This window comes from Pezoporus occidentalis, unplaced genomic scaffold, assembly GCF_034315485.1.
Source record: "Pezoporus occidentalis ecotype Australia unplaced genomic scaffold, CSIRO_AGI_Poc_V1 ctg8, whole genome shotgun sequence".
Classification (NCBI taxonomy): Eukaryota; Metazoa; Chordata; class Aves; order Psittaciformes; family Psittacidae; genus Pezoporus; species Pezoporus occidentalis.
Genome location: NW_026916158.1, coordinates 9,708,860 through 9,733,796, shown reverse-complemented (window position 1 = coordinate 9,733,796; position 24,937 = coordinate 9,708,860). Strand labels below are relative to the sequence as shown.

The 24,937-nt window shown below is 42.5% G+C and overlaps 1 protein-coding gene and 1 long non-coding RNA gene across 3 annotated transcripts; one reads left to right on the top strand and one right to left on the bottom strand.

Annotated features, from left to right (window-relative positions):
• Positions 1-45: 45 nt before the first annotated feature.
• LOC134155842 (uncharacterized) lies at positions 46-16,934 on the bottom strand. Its single transcript, XR_009961743.1, has 3 exons — positions 16,859-16,934; positions 7,127-7,293; positions 46-219 (listed from the first exon to the last, which is right to left on the bottom strand). It is a non-coding gene; the product is annotated as an uncharacterized LOC134155842 (long non-coding RNA).
• Positions 12,940-23,334, top strand: TNFSF10 (TNF superfamily member 10). Of its 2 annotated transcripts, none has more exons than XM_062603450.1 (5): positions 12,940-13,173; positions 16,921-17,073; positions 18,567-18,609; positions 19,260-19,376; positions 20,091-23,334. In XM_062603450.1, the coding sequence occupies exons 1-5, from the start codon at positions 13,048-13,050 to the stop codon at positions 20,534-20,536; spliced, it is 885 nt and encodes a 294-aa protein (XP_062459434.1). In that variant the 5' UTR covers positions 12,940-13,047; the 3' UTR covers positions 20,537-23,334. The 2 variants fall into 2 exon arrangements, with proteins under 2 accessions (XP_062459434.1, XP_062459433.1); XM_062603449.1 differs by having other exon boundaries at positions 20,088-23,334.
• The last annotated feature ends 1,603 nt before the right edge of the window (positions 23,335-24,937 follow it).

The window sequence follows — 24,937 nt, the reverse complement described above, 5'->3', positions numbered from 1 at the left end:
TTGGAAACAGAAGTTCTTTCTTGTGGTGGTAAATGTGTTGGTAAATAAAGAAGACACATTGAAGAAAGTAAAATCTAGTTACATACAGAGCCAAGTGCTCTTTGGGTGTTGTTTCCAAACACATGTAGTGTGTTCTCTCCTCTTGGGCAATCCTGATGGAGGCAATCCTGATAACCCCTTGTCTGGATTTGTGACAGCAACTCATTGTCTTCTGCTATCCTGTAATTTAAATAAAATCTGTATATCAATCAGCAGTCAGCAGAACAGTAGCCCCGGCAAACATGGCAGGCTCTATACGAGTCTCACTGCTCAAATTAAGATTGCAGCTTCACACCCGATTCTCCTATTTCAGCTGATAACAGTGAGTTCAAAGGTCCCATGTTTCCTGTATTAAGAGCTAAGATGCAGTTTCAAAAGATCTCCCTAGTTAGAATTCACATCTACCTCACAATACTCACAGCTAAGCTATGAAGTGCATTTCCACAGCTCCACTTTCCGCCTCTCTGTCTAAAATACGTTACAAGAAAGAAGGATCTGTGTTTCTCTAAATAAGGTAAATGTCCTTTACACAGCCAGGCACTGACAGAGAGTAATGTCAGTGTAGTTTAAAGCTGGTTGGAGGCTATGGTAGAAGGAGCTAAATGACTGACCCATCCCCCCTTCATTCATTAAACTGGAGCTCAGGCCACAGCTTAGACGAAGGCTTCTCATGCTGCCCTGCACCACGCTGCCCCTTAAATATGTATCAACAAAACTCTCTGTGTTACCACACCATAAACCAGGCTTGGGAAATTAAGATTTATTTCAAACCTGGTTGAAAGGGGGCTGGGAGCTGTAAATCCATACTGCCATTGGGATAGTCGAAAGACCATCTCAGAGAAGCTGTTGGTAATGTTTCCCAAGCTGTCTCTGACCAACCCCTCACTTGGCCCTATGTGAGGCCTCCCAGAAGAAACTATGGCATGGACCCACTGCCCTAGTGTCTCAAAATGCTGCAGAAACAGAAAGTGGGTTCAACTGAGGCTTCATTTACACCTTCTTTTGCAGAGAACTACTGCTAAACATGAAACTGCTAGTAACAAAGAAAATGAAAGCAAAACCAAACATAAACTCTCTCAGGAGGAAATGAGTATTGTGTTTCTTATAAATAGTAGTTCTTTTCCAAAACTGCTGTTTCATAACAGGTAAGCTTTAGGCAATCCTTCCCACTAATCTGTTTGATAGATGAGTTTCGGCAGCCTGAAAATACTCTGTAAATATTTATAACAGCCATTCACTGAGTCTTCTTTTTTCTCAAAAGTATCAACTTATAAGAAACCAGAGCCTGGAGATGAGCCACATTCAACCTCTGTCCTGACAAAAAGACGCTGGAGTAGCTAAGGCTAATATGGATGAGCAGCTGGGCCCTTCTCATGGCCAGGGAAGGATTCTCCTCAACCTGGCACTAGTTTCCACCTCTCCTCACACTGCCCTGGACTTGCGTGGCTCTTCACTGTGCCAGTCCTCGCTGATAGCCCAGAATATAACTATCTGGCATTTTGCTGGATGAATGAGCCATACTGACTGATGAGCACCAGAGCTTATCCAAGGTAAACAACAAGCTCATGGGGCTAGGAGCAAGAAGGCAATGAGAAAAAAGTGGATTCTTTTTTTTTTGAGAACGGGTGAACACATCTAACACTGTACTACACGTCTCATAAGCATCAGTCACCATTTGTGCTTTGCATGTGTATGTGGGTATTATAACCTCTCTGACTATCACATCCTGCCAGTTGCACTCACAGCAACAACAGCTGGTTGAGAAAGAACAGTTATTTCTGTGATGCCATATCATGGCCTTCTGTTGTTTTTCTTTCAGAAAGCTGCATCTGCAACATTAAGGCCTGCTTTTTAAAATTAAGCCCTCAAGTCACTCTTTTGCATGTGACCACTCCATTTCAGTGCTACTGCCTGCCACTGGAATACTCCCTGTGCTAGGAATGGCTCTTTGCTGAGAGGTATGCACTTATCTAGTCGTATTTCTTCTCTAGGTGATGAAGGATCTAATTGTCCCAAATATATTACTGGACTTTATCGTTATAGAAGCCAAGGAAATCAGCTCACATGCCTCTGAAAGTCACAGAATGGAACATATTATTTTAAGCCAAGGCAAGCCCCAAGTAACTGTTTTAATTGAGTCAGTCGTGGAGGTAGTTTTACAATCTAACTGTGCTGAAGAACTATTTCACGGGCTGATTGCAGTCACCAATTATTTTTCAGGTGCCTCTTGGTGATAATTCTTCCTAGTTATAAAGAATTTTCTTTTGTATCTATTTTTTTCCACATAAACATTCCGTTGCAACATTTCCAATTCTTTGTTATCCCAAACACCACAAATCCTTAACCAGCTGAGCCAGCATGTATTCACAATCCAAAATTATCCGTGATACTAAAGAAGCGCAACATTTTACCCAGTCAGGTAGTATTGACACGCAACATATATTTCAAGCTGTGCTTCTCTCTCTCTATGTATGTCCATGTACCTTTAATAAGGACAAAAACATCCTCTACAGCCTTCTCCATGGCAATCCCATGTGTTGATTCTGCCAACACAAGTTTTTAACACTCATCAGTAAAAAGTTTTGAAATAGCTTTACTATTGCAAAACATTTTACAGGCAGGTCTGGATTCCTTTAATATCTGGGTTTATGTTTGAAGCTCCAGGACGTGCCTTTGCTGTATTTGTACTCTTTCTTCCTTCACTGTAAAATCTGATTTTTTTTTCTTTTCCTTATGATATCTAAGAAACTTTACAACCTCTAGGATCTGTGCTTTAAAAAAGGTCAATTATATCAAGATGATGTCATCATATGGACATTTTCTTTGGCAGAAGAACTGTTTTAAGTGTTTCCTCCCATCCTTTGCTGCCCTTATGCATTTTGCTGTTCTTTCAGCTGTGTCCCTCCCATGGTTTGTTGCCTCTGCTGTGAAACATCTCCCAGAACACCCAGAATCAACACAGATTTTTAAAGAAGTGGTTTCTACCTTCTGTGATCTGCTTTGCATTGTGGCCCCACTGACAGTTGTCCTGGTTAGCTCCAGCACAGCATGGGAAAGATCAGCTGGGCACTGCTGCTGCCCTGGCTGCAAAGGTCTGTTGATCAAACAAGCAAGTGCTCAGAGGGTCTAGGAGCTTCACAAGGCTTGCCTGGCTCCTCTGCACACACAGGGGCAGCAGGCATTTGCACAGCTTCCAGACCCTACCCACCACAGGACACCTGCATGCAACCTACATGCTACCTCTCATAGCCTCTCCTTCCCAGTGAATGACCTTCAATTTTGAAAGTAATTTTTTTTTCTGGTTCTATAATTGTGCCTATATAATGGTGAGGGCAGCATTTGAGGAGATTGTATTTCCACCTGTAGGAAGACCAAACAACTCTAAAAATCCACTTGGAAGCACCATCTGAAATTATGGTGATTCAGGGATTCCTGAATCCTGTGCATTCAAGTCTGAGGACACACCTGAGATAGAAGGAAAGAGCTTTCACAGAGGTGCTTTGAGTCTTATCCAAGTCTTGTCCTTCTAAGTGTTTACATCTTGCATTTTGCATTGCCTGAATAAACTTTCTAGTTAATAAATTACCTAACAACCCTGCGTGAACTGATACCATTGCTAATATTGTTGTGGTGTGCAGACAAGTAAGAGTAATGACCAAAGTTGAATACAAAAGTTGGGAATGCTTTGCTTGCTAAGATACAAAAAAGCCTCCAGGGTTTGCTTGGTGGACCACTCCTGTATTAACTCACATCTCAGTGCTAGCTAAAAATTAATGGGAAAAAACAAGTGTTGTGTGTTGCCCAGAACGAGATACTGGATTGCATATGCAATCACTGTCATTGTCACAGCTCTAAATCACTGTTGTTTCTTTTTTAAATGCCATGTTCTCCACAAAATATTTTACGTTAGTTATTTATTGTCAGGAATCTTTTCCAGCTTCCTTCCCAAGTAAATAAGGAAATCCTTCTTTGAAGAGGCTGAGGAAGTGTTTGTTATATGGCTTTTATTCTCAGACACTCAAGATCTTGTTTTGCAAACTGATGTCAGTTTGAGTTTAAACTGAAAAATTTGAGTGAGGAAAAGAGAAAACCTTAGCCCCAAGAGTAAATATGCTGCAGGTCGGTGAAGTACACTGCAGTTGACTTTTAGTTAAATATTGTTATCATTATAAATGTTTTTTCAGTTAAATGTTACACAACTTTGGAGTAGGAATGGTGAAACTAAAATGCATATTGACCCAAGGGACAGCTTTGCTTTCTATTCTTCCTCAAGCCTTTCTGTTTACTGAGTTTCAGAGCCATATAAAGCCCTGAAAACATCTTGTTGGGGGTATGGGGCTGATCCCCAGTATATAATGACCTGTTTTTCAGGACAGAGGACAAATGCCTTTGGTGGTCAGTGTCACTGAATATACAAACTGTGCACTGGAGACCCAGATACATAAAACTCCATTATAATGTTTGCATGACATTTATGAAATAGCTTCTATAACATAAAAACATGTGTATTTATAATCACCACCATGGCATCATTGGCATTTTCACTGAAGCCAATGTTTTCTTTCAGCTTTGCTTCAGCTAACTGATAAACCACCAATCTGCACAAGTAAATCAAGTTATACCAGTCCTACACTGAACTCACTCCTATGTGTTTCCAGCTCACCAGCCTCTGAAGTTTCCCTCTAATGTTCTGGACAGTCTTGCCTAGCTCTGATTAACCTTAACAGTCCCTGGGCTCTTGCAGCTGCCCTGAATTCACAGCTGTTAACCTGGAAAGAGCCACATTAGAGACAGTGCAGCTACTACAACACTGAAGGATTTCAAAGTTTTTCTCAAGTGCAAGTCACTACACCTTGCTCCCAGAAAGTCCTCCATGTCCTCCACTCAGGGCTAAATGGCTACAATATTCATGGCTACATTCTCTTCTTGTTCTTGCCTGGCTTTTATACTAACCATACAGCATGAAAGCCTGAGCAGATGAGTCTTTCTAGCTACTGGCATTAAGTCTTTATACAGGCGTAAAAGAAATGGTAGAAAAACCTGTGTGTCTTAAAAGAATTAATGTCTAGGCTGAAGTATGCAGCACTTCAGCAACCATCCAGGAGCCAGATTCACATGCCACATATCAGAGCAGTCCACAGTATTTGGGGTGTTGGCTGATGAGAAAATGAACATGAGCCAGCAGTGTGCGCTTGCAGCCCAGAAAGCCAACCGTATCCTGGGCTGCATCAAAAGGAGCGTGACCAGCAGGTCAAAGGAGGTGATCATGCCCCTCTACTCTGCTCTTGTGAGACCTCGCCTGGAGTATTGTGTGCAGTTCTGGTGTCCTCAACATAAAAAGGACATGGAACTGTTGGAACAAGTCCAGAGGAGGGCCACGAGGATGATCAGGGGACTGGAGCACCTCCCATATGAAGACAGGCTGAGAAAGTTGGGGCTGTTCAGCCTGGAGAAGAGAAGGCTGCGTGGAGACCTCATAGCAGCCTTCCAGTATCTGAAGGGGGCCTATAGGGATGCTGGGGAGGGACTCTTCATTAGGGACTGTAGTGATAGGACAAGAGGTAATGGGTTAAAACTTAAAACAGGGGAAGTTTAAGTTGGATATAAGGAGGAAATTCTTTCCTGTTAGGGTGGTGAGGCACTGGAATGGGTTGCCCAGGGAGGCTGTGAATGCTGCATCCCTGGCAGTGTTCAAGACCAGGTTGGACGAGGCTTTGGGTGATATGATTTAGCGTGAGGTGTTCCTGCCCATGGCAGGCGGCTTGGAACTAGATGATCTTAAGGTCCTTTCCAACCCTAACTATTCTATGATTCTATGATTTCCCAGTGTCTGTGTCAAGGCTAGTGCAAACAGAGACTGGTATATGCAGTATCATAGAATCATAGAATCAGCCAGGCTGGAAAAGACCTTTATGATCATCAAGTCCAACCATTACTCCAGGACTGCCAAGACCACCACTAAACCATGTCACTAAGGACCTCATCTACACTGTGTCTGAACACTTCCAAGGACAGTGATTCCACCACTTCCCTGGGCAGACTGTTCCAATGCCTGATCACCCTCTTGGTGAATAATTTTTTCCTAATATCCAATCTAAACCTCCTGTGGTGCAGCCTGAGGCCATTATCTCTTGTCCTATCACTTGTTACTTGGAAGAAGACATGGACCCTCACCTCACTACAACCTCTTTTCAGGTAGTTGAAGAGAGCAGTAAGGTCCCCCCCTGAGCCTTTTCTTCTCCAAACTAAACAATTCCAGTTCCCTCGGCCACTCATCATAAGGCTTATTATCACCTGATACCGAAATCACTCCCAAGAGCAAAGCAGCCACCAAGTAGTCCCCAAAACACCACAGGAGTAGGACACAGAGTGAATAAACCCAGAATATGTACACACAGCAATGGATGCTTTTGCTGCAGATGCTTAGACAACTAGATGCAAATACAAACAAACCTATGCCCCACTTTCATTAGTACAGTCTTATGATGGCTGTACTGGTATAAATACAAAAACAAATCCACGCATATAAATACGTTGTAGACCAAGCCAAACCAACACTGCAGGAAAGCAGATTCTGCTGGACAGGGCTGAGAATTTAACTTCACTCACTGTTTTTTTCAGTCACAAGAGAGAAAACAGTCCATCCGCTTAATGTAATACACATATGCAGTCCAATCTATTATACTCTTTTTTACTGGTTACAAGGACAGGGAAGGGGTTTCACATAGGTAAGTATCATCCCCAGCTACTTATCCCCATTTCTTTTGTACCAGAGCATTTTTCTGCCAGCTGGGAGAACTCATCTGAGTGGGAGCCCCAGCTGCAATGCTGAGAGCACAGAGGAGTACGAATGGCAGGTTCCCTCAGTGAGGAAGCAAAAATCTCACTTCAGTTCTCTATATACATCCTTGTTACTGATTTTAATCTGCCCCAGGAGGAAACTGCAGCCTAGACAAAAATAGACAGGTATGTGACAGATGCTTTACCATGAAGAAGCTTCCAAAAAAGTAATTTATTTGCATACATATCTGGCATACTAAAGAGAAATATTTGTCTTCTATTTTCACTGGAGGTTAAAAGCACTCACCTATGGTAAAGGTAACTGAATTTCATGCTCCAAGGCTTAAGCTGATAGCATAGCAGGGGGGTGCTATGTGCCAGGCACAACTCTTCCTCTTTCTGAAATGTTGCCGTGGCAGCTAGGTGAGTTATGGATTTCCTCCCAGATTCCCCCAGAGCTGTGTTTGCAATGAACTGTTTCAACATTATCACTTTGTTAATACAATATAGAGAAAGACTTAAAAGTGGCTGTAAACATCCCTTTCATTCTCTTAGCAAGGGGGCTTTAGCATCACCTAGTGCTTCACACAAGTCTAATCATGTAATACGGTAATAGCCACATGGCCAGGTCCCACCTTGAGATCTGCAACTGAAATGAGTTGCTTCTACCTTAGTGATCTCAAGGGACAGGCAGGAAAGTGTAGCCATATACGCCTAACAGTACACACACACACATATATATATAGATGGAAAGATGTATGTATGTTATTCTATTGATTTCAGCTGTTCCAAAATGAAAAGTTTAGAAACTTTTCTTCAATCAAAATCTTTCACTCTCACACAAATGGAAATTTTGAAAGGTGAGACTTTCCCCTGGAACTTAAATTCTGGGTTGCAGCGCTACAAGCAATAATGAAAACAATAACATGGAAACCATTTACATAAAAAAAAACACCACCACCCCCACCCCGAAATTCCCCCCAGAAAAAAAACATACATGACAAGGAATCTTGGACCAAGGCACCCAAGTGAAACTAACTGCATTGATTTGCTGAATAACATGTAGGTGTTCTGCTGGGATGTGTGTGGTGGCAATGCCTGCCATTTGGGTCAGTCAGTGAATGTCAGAAGAGCAGGCACCACGCACAGTACTGCAGCCCAAAGCTGGAGTTTTACCAAAACTCACAGAGAAGTTCAGTATCAGGAAGGTGATCTTTCCTTTTTTAAGCCACAGTCACTTAATAAACCAGATTGGTTGCTCAGGCCGGTGTAAAGCACAAGAGTTGAGTTTCCAGAGCTGCCAACAAATCTCAAACCAACGGTTTATGATTTTGTGAAGAGTTACAAACTGGGAGAAAACTGCTGCCACTGCTCCTGTTCTGCTCAAGAACTGGCTTTCTAAGTACCAACTTTACGTAGAAAGCTAAAGAAGTACTAATCCTCTTAAAAGTGACAAGTGCCCATAAAGGGCACTACTTTTGGAAGTACCACATATAACTGACAAGTAATGAAAAAGCTTAAAATACATACAATACATTACAGGCAGAAAGCTAAGTATTTTGTCAACTAAAAATGAGAGATCCAAAGTTGGATCTAGTGTGCTAATGCTACTGCATTAAAGGTGCATTTGGGGCCAGCTAGACCATTGCTGTTGTTTATGTAACATCATAGGAAAAAAGGGCGTTGCACTGATAAATAGATCCTCATTCTGATCCCATGACAGTATAAATCACAATTAAGTCATGAATTTGCAATAGTTTGCAACTGATAGTAAAGCATGAGGTCTGAATCTGGCATGTGGACCACAAAGGAATGAACATACTGCGAGAGCCAAGATATGATCTGTCCAGCACATGTGCAAAAATGAGGACCAATGTGCAAGGTTAACTCTGTGCTGGCTGGTGCAAACTATACTTTTTGTGCCTGCCTAGTTTGGAGGTTTCAGAGGATGAGACAGTTCATGACTCTTGCCCATGAAGCACAGCATGGCAGTGACCCATGCCTGCATTGGGAGGCTGGACTGGGCATGGACTTCATTTCAGGGAGGAGACCAGATACAGCCATCTCTTCCTGTGCTCTTACAGCAAAGTTTCATGGTAGGAACTGATGGCTGGAGTAGCAAAGCCCAAACCAACAGCAGCATTCAGGTGTCTTCTGGTGGGAATCGGGTACCTGAAGTTAGGCATTAGCTTGAGAAGAAAGACTGAAATGGTCGTAACGTCTTAGGTGACAAAAAGCTCAATCTGAGTCATGCTCCCTGCAGGTAGAAAACTACAGCCAGAAGGCACAGCCACAGGGCTGCTCTTCTTTCCAGAACAGCTAAATTCCCTCTCCACAACTATAACACTGCAAATACATGCTTTCATACCTGTGATAAAAACCACAACCCCCTTTGCTGCTCAGCAGAGAAATCGATGTCAAGAACTGCTACATACCAGAAAGTCAGCTCTGCTTTCTGTGACTTGGAAAATGAGTGCAGCCCTGCCATGCTGGGGCTGGCAGGGAATGACGGCCATGGTAATAACAGCCATCTGCACCACTGGAAGCAGTACACCTACAAACTCCGTCCTCCTCTGAAAACATCTTCATCACCCCCATCACTGAAGTCAGTGGGGAACGGGAACTAAGCACTTTTTCTAAGACACTCTCCCCTTAATTCTTATACATTTTCACAGCCATTACAGATTCCTACTAGTAGCACTGCTGGGGGAGAAGTGTGGCAGGTCCACTGCCAGGTGTGTCCTTGACATGACAAGTAGCAAAGGTCCTGAGTCCACAGGACAGATTAAGGTTTATCTCTAATTAAATCGTTCACCAAGTAAGCTTTAATAGGATGAAGGAGCCAGGAAGAATCAGAGGTTTTGCTGGGCAGATGCTTCAGTCTAGCGCTACACAAATGCACCGTGCTTGTTTTTGTTTAAATGGGTGCAAATGACACTCCTTCCCACAGGTGTCATGACCCTAGTTATAGCACAGTAAATTTTCATTAGAAACACTAATTTTACACTCTCAGAACTTTTGAAACAATTTCTTTTCAGTAGAAGTTTACACTTAACAGAGACAAGAATTGACTGTGGAGAAGTAAGCGAAGTACTGAAAGCAGCAAAGACTTTCAAGTGTAGTCAATTGTGAAAGCAGTTGGCGTTTCACTCTCATAGTATACTATGTTGGTGTGGAAACCCATAAACATTTTATCATTGTATAATGAGATTTTCAGATCTGAAAATTTCATAAAGAAATGTGACGTGATCATTTTTGGAAGAGACAGATATTAGTGTGTTTTTTTCCACGTTTTCCCAATTGAGCTTTTCAAAACTAACATCATTAATTTTGCCTTACAACACTTGCAATAACTGAGTTTAAATCCCATACATAAGGAATACCCTGGAGGATTTCAAATGATGGGTCAGAGGGATGTGAACCATACCTTGTAGACATCTACAAGCTGAGTACACGGGTCTTGAAAACATCTTTTATGAGTTTGTATGTTTACCCCCAAGAATAGTTCTCTTACAAGTCATAGGTTGGGGAGAAATGAGTGAAGAAGTTGGAAAAACAGAATAAAGTCCAACTCCTAAACGTGAACAACAGCACAGGTACTCTGTAACCTTGAGCTTCCTTTCGCTTTTGCTTCTATTCTCTTTGAAAGGAAACACTAAAAGAAGTTTCATTTCCTTCAAACAAGGTAGGACCTCCCTAAGCATCTGGAATGGAAATTCACACAAACTTTCTTCAGCAGGCAGGATCCTCAGGGATCAGTGTTGGGACCGGTCTTGTTCAACATCTTTAAAGGTGACATGGACAGTGGGATTGAGTGTGCCCTCAGCAAGTTTGCCGATGACACCAAGCTGTGTGGTTCGGTTGATACGCTGGAGGGAAGGAATGCCATCCAGAGGGACCTCCACATGCTTGTGAGGTGGGCTGATGCCAACCTCATGAGGTATAACCATGCCAAATGCAAGGTCCTGCACCTGGGTCAGAGCAATCCCAGGCACAGCTACAGGTTGGGCAGAGAAGAGATTCAGAGCAGCCCTGCGGAGAAGAACTTGGGGGTGTTGGTTGATGAGAAAATGAACATGAGCCGGCTTCAGTGTGCATTTGCAGCCCAGAAAGCCAACCGTATCCTGGGCTGCATCAAAAGGAGCATGACCAGCAGGTCAAAGGAGGTGATCCTGCCCCTCTACTCTGCTCTCGTGAGACCTCACCTGGAGTATTGTGTGCAGTTCTGGTGTCCTCAACATAAAAAGGACATGGAACTGTTGGAACAAGTCCAGAGAAGGGCCACGAGGATGATCAGGGGACTGGAGCACCTCCCATATGAAGACAGGCTGAGAAAGTTGGGGCTGTTCAGCCTGGAGAAGAGAAGGCTGCGTGGAGACCTCATCGCAGCCTTCCAGTATCTGAAGGGGGCCTATGGGGGTGCTGGAGAGGGACTCATCATTAGGCACTGTAGTGATAGGACAAGGGGTAATGGGTTAAAACTTAAACAGGGGAAGTTTAGATTGGATATAAGGAGGAAATTCTTTCCTGTTAGGGTGGTGAGGCACTGGAATGGGTTGCCCAGGGAGGTTGTGAATGCTCCATCCCTGGCAGTGTTCAAGACCAGGCTGGACGAGGCCTTGGGTGATATGGTTTAGTGTGAGGTGTTCCTGCCCATGGCAGGGGGCTTGGAACTTGGTGATCTTAAGGTCCATTCCAACCCTAACTATTCTATGATTCTGTGATTCTTCCTCCAAGTTAGTTACTGCCTTTTGACTCTTCACATGGCTCCCTCAGATGAAATTTATTTCTTAAGAATTTATGAACCATGATAAATAGAGTAGGATTTAGGATTTTTTGGGGGCTTTTTTTTTTGGGGGGGGGGGAAGTTTTTTGTTCTTCAGTGCACGTACTAAAATCTGTAGGAAACTCCTGTTCTGAAGTGGATGCAGAGAGCTCCTTTGCAATAAGTAAAAGTGAATAGCAGTCCCACTAGCCCTGTTTAGGAAGGCACTGGGATGCTACAGAACAGAAAGAGCACAAATTGCCACACTGGCTTTGCTGAGAAGTCCTTGGAGGAGATCATGAGCTCACTTTCAAGAAAACATTAATCTTCTCCATCTGACATGTGCTGGAATTACACAGATCTGAACTGTTTTGGCACACAGATTGAATGCTGAATAGAGCCAGCCAAACTGCCTGCTGCCATGTTAAACAGGGATTCAGGGATTGTTTTGCTACGTTATGATGGAAGAAAAACCAATTTTCCTGTAAATGGTTGAATACAGTGCATTACATCTTCTGAAGATGTCCTTAATAGTCAGGAGAAATGGAAACGTCTTTATTTTAATTTTCCCCTGTAATTATACTGAGAACTCCCACCTGCATCTTGGCACTCAGGTTATGGATGCTGGGCAGGAGCCAAAATTTCACACTGCCCTGCAGCAACAGCATAAAACTGAACTAACTCAAGTCTCTGCACTGGGATTTGAGATCCCAATTTTCCATGTCTACCCTGTCAGCAGACCACACTGATGCTACCTCTAAGTCATTTTAAAGCATCTGCAGATAATTATGAAGTTGCTTACGATCCACAGTCTGTGTGAGGTGAAGGTGTCAAAACCCCAGGGAAACTTAATAGACACATTCCAAATCACTCATGTGCCTTTGGAAAACAACTATCTGGATTCAACAGTTTGGAAAAAACAGTTTGCAAGGAGTCTCAGAGGTCTGAAAACCAACCAACCAAACCTAAGAGTGAGTTCATGATAGCGAAAGCCCAAAAGGTAGCTGGTGCCTGTCTGTCATACACCAGCTCTGCGGGAGAGACTGCAGCGTCAGACAACTCTGGGCCTCTGCGTACCTTAACCAGAGCCTTCATCTCCTAAAACATCCTATTTCCAGCATACCCTGGCGGCGACTGCTCAGAAAGCTTGCCCAGAAACGCCCTGCGACTTAACGGCTGAGAAGCCACAGTACCCCTCCCGGCGCGCAGGCAGCACCTCGCGGCTCCCAGCACCACCAGCGAACCCCCGCAGCCGGAGGAGCAGGCCGGGGCGGGGCGCGGCGCGGGGGGGCGGTTCTGATAGCTCCGTTCCGCCCCACGGGGCGGGGAGCGCGGCGGACGGCTTGCCCGGGCCGCGCTTCGCCGGGGGTTAGAGGCTGGTGGGCCCCTCAGTCTTCCTCCGCCCTGCCCCGTTCTCCGTTCCCCGCCGCCGCTCGGGAGCTTCAGGCGAGCGCTGCCTGGCCATGATGCTGCCCGCAGCCGGCCCCAACCCCGCGCAGACTTGCGCAGCCGTGCTCGTCGCCGCCGTGCTCCTGCAGTCCGTCTGTGTGGCCGTCACCTTCCTCTACTTCACCAACGAGCTCAAACAGGTCGGTGGGGACAGGCGACTGGGGGGGACTCCGCTCTCTCCCTTTACTGTCTGGTCAAGGAAAGGAAAGACACACAAAAGCGTGTCCCCGCTCTGTGCAGGAGCCGGCGCAGGGCCATGCAGCGCTCGGCCGTGGGATTGGAGCCGCCGGCAGCCTCCAAGTGTTTGTTCAGAGCAGAGCCCACAGACAAAGAGCTTCGCGCTGCGTGAGCCAGCTCTTTGTGCAGGCTTTCCTCGGGCCCGGGGGTGCACGCAGGGGAAGAACAGTTTAAAAGTTTTTGATTTTTAAGTAGCGCATTTTTGCAGGGAAGTAGCAAATGTGCCCTTTATCAGAGCGCCAAATCTGCTACGGCATCCCACTGTGCTGCAGAGACGTTGGTAGCGCTGGGAGGACAACAGCGGCCTCCATCAGATGCATATTCATGCGGGCAACAGGGACAAAACGACTAAGAAAAGCTGAGGTACCTTTTAAATGCCTTCTTTAGGAAAAATACATAGTTTTAAGTCAGTGACTAATCCCAAAGGAACTTGGTCCAAGCAGCATACACCACTGAATTCCTCAGAATGAGTTGTAGAGTGCCCGTTGTATAGTTTAGATGCCTCAGTCTCCTTGCAGCCATCCTTCAAGCCTGCTAACTACCACTTAACCCTTTCCTATTCCTGCAAAAGATCATTTGCATTCCCAGAAATCTGTATTTACTTTATAGCCCCATGAGCCTTTAATGTGCGTGCTCCTGCTTTTCGTTAACCCCTAGTCCTCAAGGTTTCCTTGAGTGTCTTGCCAAAAATTCACTGTCTTGCTGTGGTTTGTGTTGGAAGGGACCTTAAAGATCCTTTAGTTCCAACCCCGCCGTGTACTGTAGTTACACAACTTCAGAAAGTATCACACAAATGTAAAATATTATGTTACCTGTGAGTTTATTTATTTAATAGGTGCAGTTTTCTGTGATGTCGGAGTGCTCTGTGGAGCAAATGTTAAAGGGTATGCTGTACTCTACAATATGAGGCAATGCTCATACTTTGGAAATGTCCAAAATGGATTTTCCTGCTGAGTTTATAGCTGTGGCTGTCCCATATTTGGTGAAATGGGGGAGTCACAGAAATGTTTTGATTTTACAAAATCAGATTACATAATGGAGATTACTGCTAATGGAGAAAAATATATAAATGAACGAACTGTTGAGAGTGCATATGGTTCAAAGTCCTTTGCGTAACAAGCTTGCCAATCTTAAGTAATTGGTAACCACGGTTATCTTTACTTTCCTGGTATTCAAACACATACACCTGGGACACAACCACATCTCGTGATACTTGCCCAAAATACAGCTGGTTCTGAATAAGCCTGCATTTAGTGTGAAAGCTAAATCTGCCCCCCCCCCCCAAGTTCTGCCGGGCTACTATGGGCTACTAAGTAAGGTTGCTGGCTCTGGAGGGGGTACCTTAAGCACATACTCTCCTGACTGTGCCATCTGGTGCACGATGAACAAGGAAAAAGCTTATCTAGAAACAGTCTCCTACCCAAAACAACATGGTGCATTTGGAATAAACCTCAAAAGTCAAACTGCGATTTTTGTGTGGCCATTTTTCTTCCCTTTGTTGTTCACAATATTGGCATTCCTACACCTTCACCAAATTGCTGTGGCTGAAGAGACAGCAGATATTTTTATCTTTGCAAATAGAATAATGTAGAACTAGCAGGTATTTTTTCCTCATAGTAAGCTGGGTATAGCTACGAATATAACATTTGTTTAACCATTTTGCTTTGAGAGGAAGTGCTGAGACAACGAGCACAATAAAGTTCATTATGCTTCAGGATACAGGGCTGTAAGAAAAATACCCTTAGACTTCCTTCTGTTTTGAAAACGTAGCTCACACACTACTAGAATAGGATAGAAGGTTTACAAGATAGCATTCCTGCAAGACTTGCATCCTCAGACTTCAGTGGTACAGACAAACCCTCATTTGAATAAGTCTTACAATACCCTGATGCCTGGCTTTCTCTACCTGTACAACAGAAATACCAATCCTGCAGTACCACATGGTGCTGATACAAGGTTGCATTCATTCACGAAGGTTTCAAAATGCATGCAAAATACTGTTCCAGTGCCAGGATAGTAAGTCTGTTTTGTGGGAAAAGTATTCAGGCAAGAAGGCAGAGGTCCAGAACTGTTTGCTTCCAGATGGGAGGGCAAAGCTCAGAGGTGAGCTGTAGCAAATATGATAGGAAAATAAAAAGTAACATCTCAACTGCTCAAGTATGTTTGGGGTTTTTATAACTCTTCAAACTACTTTATTATAGAACTATAGTTAAATGTCAGAGCCCTTAGTTGTAAGTGCGGTTTTACCCTAAGAAGAACGTAATTTTAATCATCCTGAGTTCTTGAAACGAGAAAACTGATTTAAGAATATACTCAGCAAAGACAGAGAAACCTTCACAAACACTCTTCGTGGTGGCCTCATTTCACTCTGATGCCTACAGAATCATTTCAAGTAATAGATGAAGCTTGGAGGAATCTGCTGCAGCAAACCGAAGGTGCTGTTCAGCCACAAAGGACTTGCAGGGTAGTGTGGGTCAATTAACCTCATCCTTCTGGAGTGGGAAATCTCTCACTGAATGCCTTTGTTTTCTAACAGGCAGGAAAAGCATGGAGTGTGAAGGAGGAAGTGACTCCATTTGTTGCTTTCAATACCTCAGTCTCAAGGACAGCTGAAACTGGTACTTGCAGAATAAATGTACCTGTTTCGCAAACCAGACCAAATGCCTTTAACATGAGAAGAGTGAAATGTAAATGTTACAACCAGAAGTCCATCTAAATGCTTTGCATGCTTGTTGCCGATTGCTGTTCATTCCAAGCTCCTGTAGTGCAGTCCTGGCACAAGAAGCCTTACCAGTCTATAGCTGATGCAGCAGCTGTTGCTGGGTTCAAAGCAGACAGGAGCTGATCTCTGCTGGCTGCAGCGCTGGTTTTGTGCTTGTAGGTTAAACAGCGCCAGCTGGAGTTACATGTGAGGCTGCAGAGCTTGGAAAATGCTTCCTGCTATGATGCAAACTCTCCCAGTCAGATTCCCATGGAGTCAACATGTGTTTTGCACTCTTCAAACTGATTTATCAGAAAAGAATCTGTTTTGTCTGTGACTAGAGGATGTAGACATAGGCCCATATCACAAGTACTCAGTATTTTATTTGGACCCAGATGTCATTTCTGTTGTCTGGACTTTGTTCTGAACTATTAGATCAAATACAGTTTCGGAGATACCCCAAACTGGATATGGGGAGGATATGGTATGGATATGTAACAGCAAAAGCCTGGATTGTAAATGGCGTTGGCTAAAACATCAGAATAGAAAACACTTTTAAGGTCTGGTTTTCATCCTCAATAATTTGTGAAGAAAAATCCCTTGTGCAAATACATGTTTTCTAGAGCAACTAAAGAACTCACAACATTAGTGATTTGGATGTTGAAATTTCACAAAGCTTATTTAGATGTGCGCTGGATACCAGATTTATGTCCATGGAGATAATGTAAGTATGTTTTTGTGTATTAGATATGCTATCTAGTTAAATAATTATATAAAATCAAGATGAATTACTTGTGCTGTTTATATAGTCATAAGTTGCACCATACTAACAAATGCTTGAAAGAAAAAAAAGCATGTCCCTAAGGGTAATAAATTTAGTGACATACCACAGCTGAACACCTGCAGGCACATCACAGGTGAAAACTGCTGGCTTTCCCTTCTGCTGCAGCTCCAGGACACATACTCGAAGAGCAACGTTGCTTGTCTTACTGGGGAGGAAATCGGAGATTTCATCCAAAAGTTGGATCTAGTTGAAAGTGAAGACAAAGTGGCTGATCCCTGCTGGCAAGTAAAGTGGCACCTGGGAAAATTAATTAAAAAGGTATTTGGGAACCGAAGCACTGAAACTGTGTGCTTGGTGATACTGCAGTTCAAAGAAGCCTAATAGCAGAGTAAAGGTGGGAGGTCTTGGGTTGTTTTACTGCAGAGCAATTGTCAAGCCACAGCGTTCAGCTGCAGAGTGCTTGCACTGAAGCCAAAATGACCCGTGACGGTGGTTTCACTGCATTCAGGAGAACAAAACAAAGACAACATAAATTCACTACATAAATTTCAATGATAGGTTGGCTTGTCTGAAATACCTCAGAAGTGTTTGACTTGAGCTTGTTTCGTATCTGACCATACAGATCATAGTGCTAGCAGAGGTGTCAGTCCCTCTTTGGAAATACATGGAAACTGGCATGAGAAAATGAGATGAAATGTAACACAGGGAGAGGTAAAAAAGTGCTTGAGGAATGGTCTAGTCATGAGCTCTGTAATGGCGAAGAAAAAGCAAGCAAGCACACAGCATCAAGCACAGCACCTTCCCAGCTCAGCTTTCTGAGAACACCATCTCCTGCACTATTTACACATAATACATATAATTTTGGCTACAGAGAAAAAAATAAGACTGGCTGAAAAATCAAAAAGGCTAAAATCTTCTGTAGTGGTTTTCAAAATCCCATATCCAGCACATTAAAAACCTCATCCATAAAAATTTCAGTTTGTGGCTGAAACTTACCTAGCACATCTTGCAGACCAAAATAGGTCCTCTTATTATATTCAGAGATCTCGGCTCCTTCAGTGGAAATTCTATCAGTGATGTCCCTGAACTTTGCGTAAAGAAAACATTGTTTTGTTTGGTGAACATTTAGACATCTGGTATACCTACTTGCTCCCTGATGGCTTAAAAAAAGCCTGAGTGCCAGAAATCATAAATTATAATAATAGTTAATAATATGACAGCAAGGGAAGGTAAAGGAAAGGAGGGGAAGGGAAGGCAGAACCCATCAGTAAGTGGCAGTACAAGGCCCATGTTAGTCACCCAGATAAATCATGGCAGATAATCAGCATGCTTGCTGCAGCTACACCACTGTCTGTGATCAAACCAGTTTGGTTCAGCGGTCAGCAAACAGTCAGAAAAAAGAGTAACACACAAAGATATGCTGGCTTAAGACCTCACACAGGGGTATAAAAAGAAATGAAATTTTATTTCTCAGAGCTAAGATCACACAGAAGTGCACACTGCCACGTAGTCTACAAATGGAAGCTGGTGCTTGTACACTGCATCTCTTATCTGAGAAAAGCGTGATGGTCAAATTTTCCAATAGACTTAAAGTCCAGATGGCTGAGCTATCTTGAAAATGTTTTCCTATGTATTTCATTACATAAAAGATGTAAACATAGTAATACTTTATTGCAACAAATTAATAGGCCTTTTTTATTTGCTTGTTGATCAAATCCAGAATACCCCTTTGTTTATGAATTGAGATAGGAGTGTCTTTTTCCTGAACCCATCAGTTTCTGAACTAATTTGTTTTCGCTGTTTGTTGGCAGATGATGTCAAGGAGCTATGAGGAAAACATATCTTCAGTCAATGGTATTATTTTTATTATCTGTGGCAAAAAGTTGCAGCTTGTGGCACCTGATATGTAGTGACTCAATTTATAAAAAATGCAGAAAACACTGAAGATCGTGTACTGGCAGTGATGATTAGCGGTTAGAGCAAGGTAACCAAGGGGGATGCCGGAGGCTCAGCTTCTAGACGTCAGTCCCACAGTGTTATGGGACTGTTTAAACAGTCTGCTCTCCTGGAAACAATCAGCACTGGACTGCTGTACACATAGATCAGATAAGGAATAGCTTTGCTGAAGATTGTACAGCCCTAAACGTTGAGCAAAAGCATCACAACCTCCAAGTAGAAATTTGATGTAAAGATTATGAATGCTTAACCATTAAAAATGCTGATTGTGAATGTGAAAATTTGGTACTATGGGTTATTTTGTCTATCAGTAATTTTGGGGCTGGGGAGGAGCAAAAGGAGAACAAAGAGACATATAAAGACATTTCAAGGAGAGCAAGAGCAGAAGAGAAATTTGGGCCATATTAGTCAATGTACAGCATTCAGTGTATGATTTAGTCAATTGAAAAAATGACATACCTATTCCTTAAAATTGGGTCTAACGGGACAGGTGTTTTTTCTAAAATTCTTGCTTCTAACATGAGGTTCCTTTTCTCATCTTTCTGTAGCTGAAAGAGCCATGACACTGCCGCACAATGACAGGCAGCAGCCACTCAGCCCCATCAACAGGATTGCGGCACATCTGACAGGCAACAGCAATAGGAAGAGTTCCCTGTCACCACGCAGTAAGAAAAAACCTTTAAAAACAGTTAAAGATCACAGAAATTGCACTCTCATTGCGAGCCTCGTGCTTATATACCCTTTTTAGTACTTGCATTGAGTTAATAGTAAGAAACAGATCATTAAAGTCCTCTTGTCCCAGACAGTAGTTTTTTCAGCTAATTCTTGCAGAACAGGAGAAAGCCTGTTCTCTCTGGGTACCTCCCTAACCTTTCTTCTTGAACCTTCATTAGAGGGGAAAAAAATTATCCTTCTTCCTAATGTTAAGTTTTCCTTTTTTCTCTCCTTTAATTTCCTTCTGTTAGTTGTGTGAATCCCAGCTGCTATGGTGACAGACCTATTAGAAATGCGAGACAGAGACAGGAGGGACTTGACATTCAGGCCATATTAATGAAAGGCTTGGTAGGGTTTCTGCAGCTTTGGAGGGTATCAGACACAAATGGATCTTTTAACTTTGTTACTTAGTACCAACATAATGATTTTTCTTCTATTTGTGGGTCACAAAAATTATAAATAAAGGTAGTCCATGTGAGTTCCCACATAGAGCTAAACAGCTGGCTTCTGGACTTTCAGATTGTTTTGAGAATTGGCCTAAGGAACCACTGGGAAGAGCAGATTTCCCTAGTTTGTTATTAAAAACTAGCCACCTGAACTAGCAGACACCTGGCTTCACTATCTGGCATGTAATTTAACATTTTCTGTCTTTCTTTCTCAAGTAGATTCCGTGGCCAGAAAAGGGAGCGGACAAAAAATAAGCAACTGGGAATCATCAAGGAAAGGCCACTCTTTCCTTTACAACGTGGAGCTGAGAAATGGCGAGTTAGTAATACCCCAGACGGGCTTTTATTACATCTACTCACAAATTTATTTTCGTTTCCGTGAAAACGAGAATGAGGATTCAGATTTTTTGGCACAAATCAGGAATCCCAAGCAGCTCGTGCAATATGTTTACAAACTGACAAATTACCCAGAGCCCATTATGCTCATGAAAAGTGCGAGAACAAGCTGCTGGTCTAAAAAGGCGGAATATGGACTTTATTCCATCTACCAAGGTGGAGTGTTTCAGCTGAAAAAAGAAGACAGGATTTTTGTCTCTGTCAGTAATGGTGATATAGTTGACATGGACAAAGAAGCAAGTTTTTTTGGAGCCTTTCTGATTGGTTAAACGGTGAAAATCATGCTCTGAAGAAGCCATTTTTCTGTGTCAGGATCAGCTTAAAATTCTCTAAACCAGGGAATAATAAGCAAGCACTGTAGCAATACCAACAATACCAGACTCCCCTTTCTTAGCTCACTCATTGCAAAGTCTGAGCATGCCAAATACTCTCCCACCAGACAGGAAGGAGCAGCCGCAGGAGATGGTGCTGTTTTGGCAGGCTCCACTGCCTAGCCAGGCTGGGAACATGCAAGGATGTCACACCACAGATAATACCTTTGGCCAGAACCCCGGGCAGGTAGGTGCTCACCACCACCTCCGCAGAGGTGCTCCATGCCAGCTCAGTCACAGCAGGTGGGATGGAGGATGCTCCAGGTCTAGTTACTCAAGGGTGAGACTGGGCATCAAATTTTATTTGTGGTCTCTGTTGGGATACCATCTTGAATATCTCAGCTCTGGTAAGAAGCCTTTGTAAGTACTGCTTCCCAGATGCCTCTGTAATTACTCTGGAAGTTTTTGTTTGAATCTGAGTTTTACAAAAGTTGAAAGTCCATCAGAAATGCAAAGTGCACACCTTCATCTCATCTAACCACTTAAGCGCCTAATCAGTTTTAAGTACATGAGCAGTCGCGACTAAATCAGGGTATTTACATGCTTGAAATTAAATATGTGCTTAAGCAGTTTTCAGAATCATGGCTTGAGTAAACACATTAGCCTGTCTTAATCAGGATATTGTACATAAAACAAGCTGCTGAAATGGCACAGAAGAGGTTTTGAAATCAGTATTTTGATCAGCACATTACAATAGTGCCTATTTACTTAATTGCTGCGCTGCAAAGATTTCACCAGGCTTCCAATAGGTTCAGTAATGTACTTGCTGTTGCACTTGTTGACAGCAAGTACTTGATCCAGGAAAAAAAAGGTGTTTTTCTGTAAATATTGAATTTTATTAGACATTTGCCACAAATTAAGCATGACATGGTTCTTCCACATTTATTTGTACTGGCTTGTATTTGGTAATATGTAATGCAGTATAACACACCCTGATTACTAATATTTTGCCGAAAACAAACAGAACTATCTATACTTAAACAAGAGCTGCATATTTAGGTAACGCTCTTTTGATTTTATTTTATTTTTAGGAATGGGTGGAAAATTTTCATTTTTTTTTATAACCATTATTTTTTTAAGAAATGGCACTATTTTTTAACTCTATGAGTCAGAATATTTTATATAAAAAAATAAAGGAAAAAAAGATTTGCAAGTGTAAGCCGTGGACTAGGTGCACAGAAGTTAAGTAGCATAAATCAGCACATGCACGGCATTGCCAGTGAAGTGATACCACTTTGCATTTTGCCCAGACTCAGAGAAAACTGGGGAAAAAAAAAAGGTGAAAGTGTAAAAAAAAAAATAAAAAATTGAGGGAGAGGGAGTCAGTTGTTCTGCAAAAGTTACTTTACATCAACAGAATGATGCCAGGAGAAAGTCTGGTTGTCTATTTTTTTAATACACAAAGGTTGCCGTGGGAACCCTGACATTCACCTCCACATTCTGGTAATTAAATCACTGTACGGCCTTTGCATACGAGCCTCATGAGTAAACATGCATCGTTCATCTTGCTACTTTGTCATCAAGAGGATATGAATAGACAGAAGCCCCTGAGTTAATTTTGTCATTGAGAAAAGCAAGTACATCAGTTCACTTAAATACCTGTGTTTGAGCAGCAAAAGAAGAATTTCAGGAATAACTCTCTTTATGACAGGTTAAATAACACACTGCCATAAGCCTAAAATGATGAGGTTTGACTTTGCCTACTGTTCTAACATTGCATCATGCATACTGTGTTCAGTGTAATCAGCTATGTGAAATTCTTCATCTTTTACTGGAGCACTTCGGTTTGACTCATTCTCAAATCGTGTTTCAACAGAGAACAAAATATTTCTACAGTTTTCCTCCTGATTCCAGCATGCCTGCCCAGAAAAAGCTGGGAAGAACAAAGCCATTCTCTGCATATCTGGATGTCTGCTCTGTTCATGACTTTTGTAAGTTCTCCTTGCAAACAGATCAGGCTTTTTGATCTCAGCACAGGATTGACCCACGTTATCATTTTTGAGGAGGTTTTTAGCAATTTATTGTATTAAAAAGTTGATTTGATTTTTAAATGTTAATTTAGGTGCTTATTTGAAAGAAATTGTATTTGAACTGTGAAAAAGTATTTTGGATTTACTGGTGGCAGCTTTGACCTAGAAACCCTCCCTATGGCTAAGACCAGTTTGTGTAACACAGGAGTTGTGCCTGGTAGAAAGGACTGAAAGGAAACCAGTGGGGACTCTACGAACTTGCAGCTGATGCTAAGACAAACTGTCTATTACACATAGATTTTTTTGCTCCATGTTCTTTCCTCAACTCTTGGTATATAACACCATGCCTGCTGTTGCTTGGAGAATGCTCTGTGGTATTGCCTTCCGTTTTTATCTAAATATACGTATTATTGGTCTCTGCCTGCAGAGCGTATCGCAGTAGGAATCACACCAAATAATCCCATTTTATTTCTGAACAATCAAAAGGCATGCTTGCCTTATCCTGGGGGGAGGTGATCAAGCAATATCATACAGGACACATTTGAAGATGAATGGAAAGATACAGCAACTTCTGTGTACATTTGCACCCTGAATCATACTTTTCATCTCACTTTATGTTGAATGGCGAATGTAGCAAATTTTTATTTGTGGATGTAGGTTGTGGTAACGTGTACAGATTGTAATTTTTCTACATGCATTTTATATAAAACATTTTAATTAAAAAGTTACTTAGTCTTGCAGTGATTATTGGTATCATCCTATGGCTCCTATAACAATGCTGTCTGAAATAATTTCTCTGAGATTGGTTGGTATCAGTTATAACCCACTAAATGCCACAAACGGTTGCAATGCAAACTAGTGAGCAATGCCATACTGTGTAATGCCATATGAGCAGCTTCCAGACCCTAGTTAGTGAGCACCATCTGGAAACAGTATACTGAAGAAATCACTGAAAATGATCTCATGACCAGAGACTACCAAATGCCAAGCATTTCCCTTCTGGGCTTTGGCCATTATTTAAGTGAGAAATCTGTTTATTTGGGAAACATCTGATCCTTGTCCATTACCAAGCTACAGTAAAAGACACATGGAATTCAGAGGGACAAGGACTACTTATACATATGTTGTAAAGCAGCTGTGAACTGGAGATCCCCAATCTTGAAAACAAATGCAATCCCTGCCCCAAATGCAATCCCTGCCCCAAAAGCAAGTGCAGGATGTTGTTTGGTCTCTTCTCTTCTAAAATTTGCGCAACCAAAAAAGCATACAAAACCCAAGTGAACCCTGGAAACTCAGATGAAGACACCATCCAACCTGAGCCCCAGCCCTCAAGTGGGAGAGGGGTTGGTTTCATCCTGCTTGTGCAGAGAAGGGCTATGGCTGAAGCAGCAGCAACATGGCACTGTAGGGAAACCACTTGCTTTTTGGGCACAAGCCTCCAGGAACATTGCCTCCACCTTAGTCACCACAAGGGCTATTTCACCTCTGTGTGTCTTCTTTTGACATTACCTTCTCTTCGCAATCCCCACTGTATTATTATTCTCACTGTACTGGTCTCTGGAAGACCCCCACATCACTGTTACACACACTGAACATCTATGTGATTAACAAAAGGAGTAACTCCCTAATGGACTCATAAGGTAAGAAATACATTTAGCCCAGTGCTTGTGTTAGGCTTTATTTGGAAGAGATGGGCATGCCTCAAGCCTCAGTAATCAGACACGTAGGTCTGTGTATGTATGTGTCTCTCCCCATCCATGCCAAACTCCACTGGAACCAGTATGCCATGTCTAGGGTTGAGCAGCCTCAAATGGCAGGGATGCCCACAGGTTTTCAAAAGAAATTATTCCTTTCATACAGACCGCTTTTATTTTAGCAAAGGGTTTTCACTTTTCTGGTGTTTCCATGGGAAAGAGGACATGCCAAATTAACTGGCTTTTATTGTACCTTCCATTACTTCATGGAAATGGACTTCTATTTTTTGCCTCTCTTTGCCTTAGTAAATGTAATTATTATTGTTTGTATTGCAGCAGTATTCACTGCCTACTCAGGATCAGGGATGCATTTGCTGTAATCCATGCAAACAGTTAAAAAGCCTGATTCATACACTGAGGTTTTGAAATTCATCATTTTAGTTGTCAGATTGCATCTAAATATTAGGTTCTAAGAAAAGACTGAATGCAATGATCAATATGGCATAAATAGGCACAGTGAGACAAGATCTGGTTCATCCCTCCAAGGCACCTTGTATTATTCAGTAGCAGAAATGGAAGACAAATTAGGATATTGTTGGGTCTGATCCAATTTTCACAGGTTGGGTTTGGGTTTG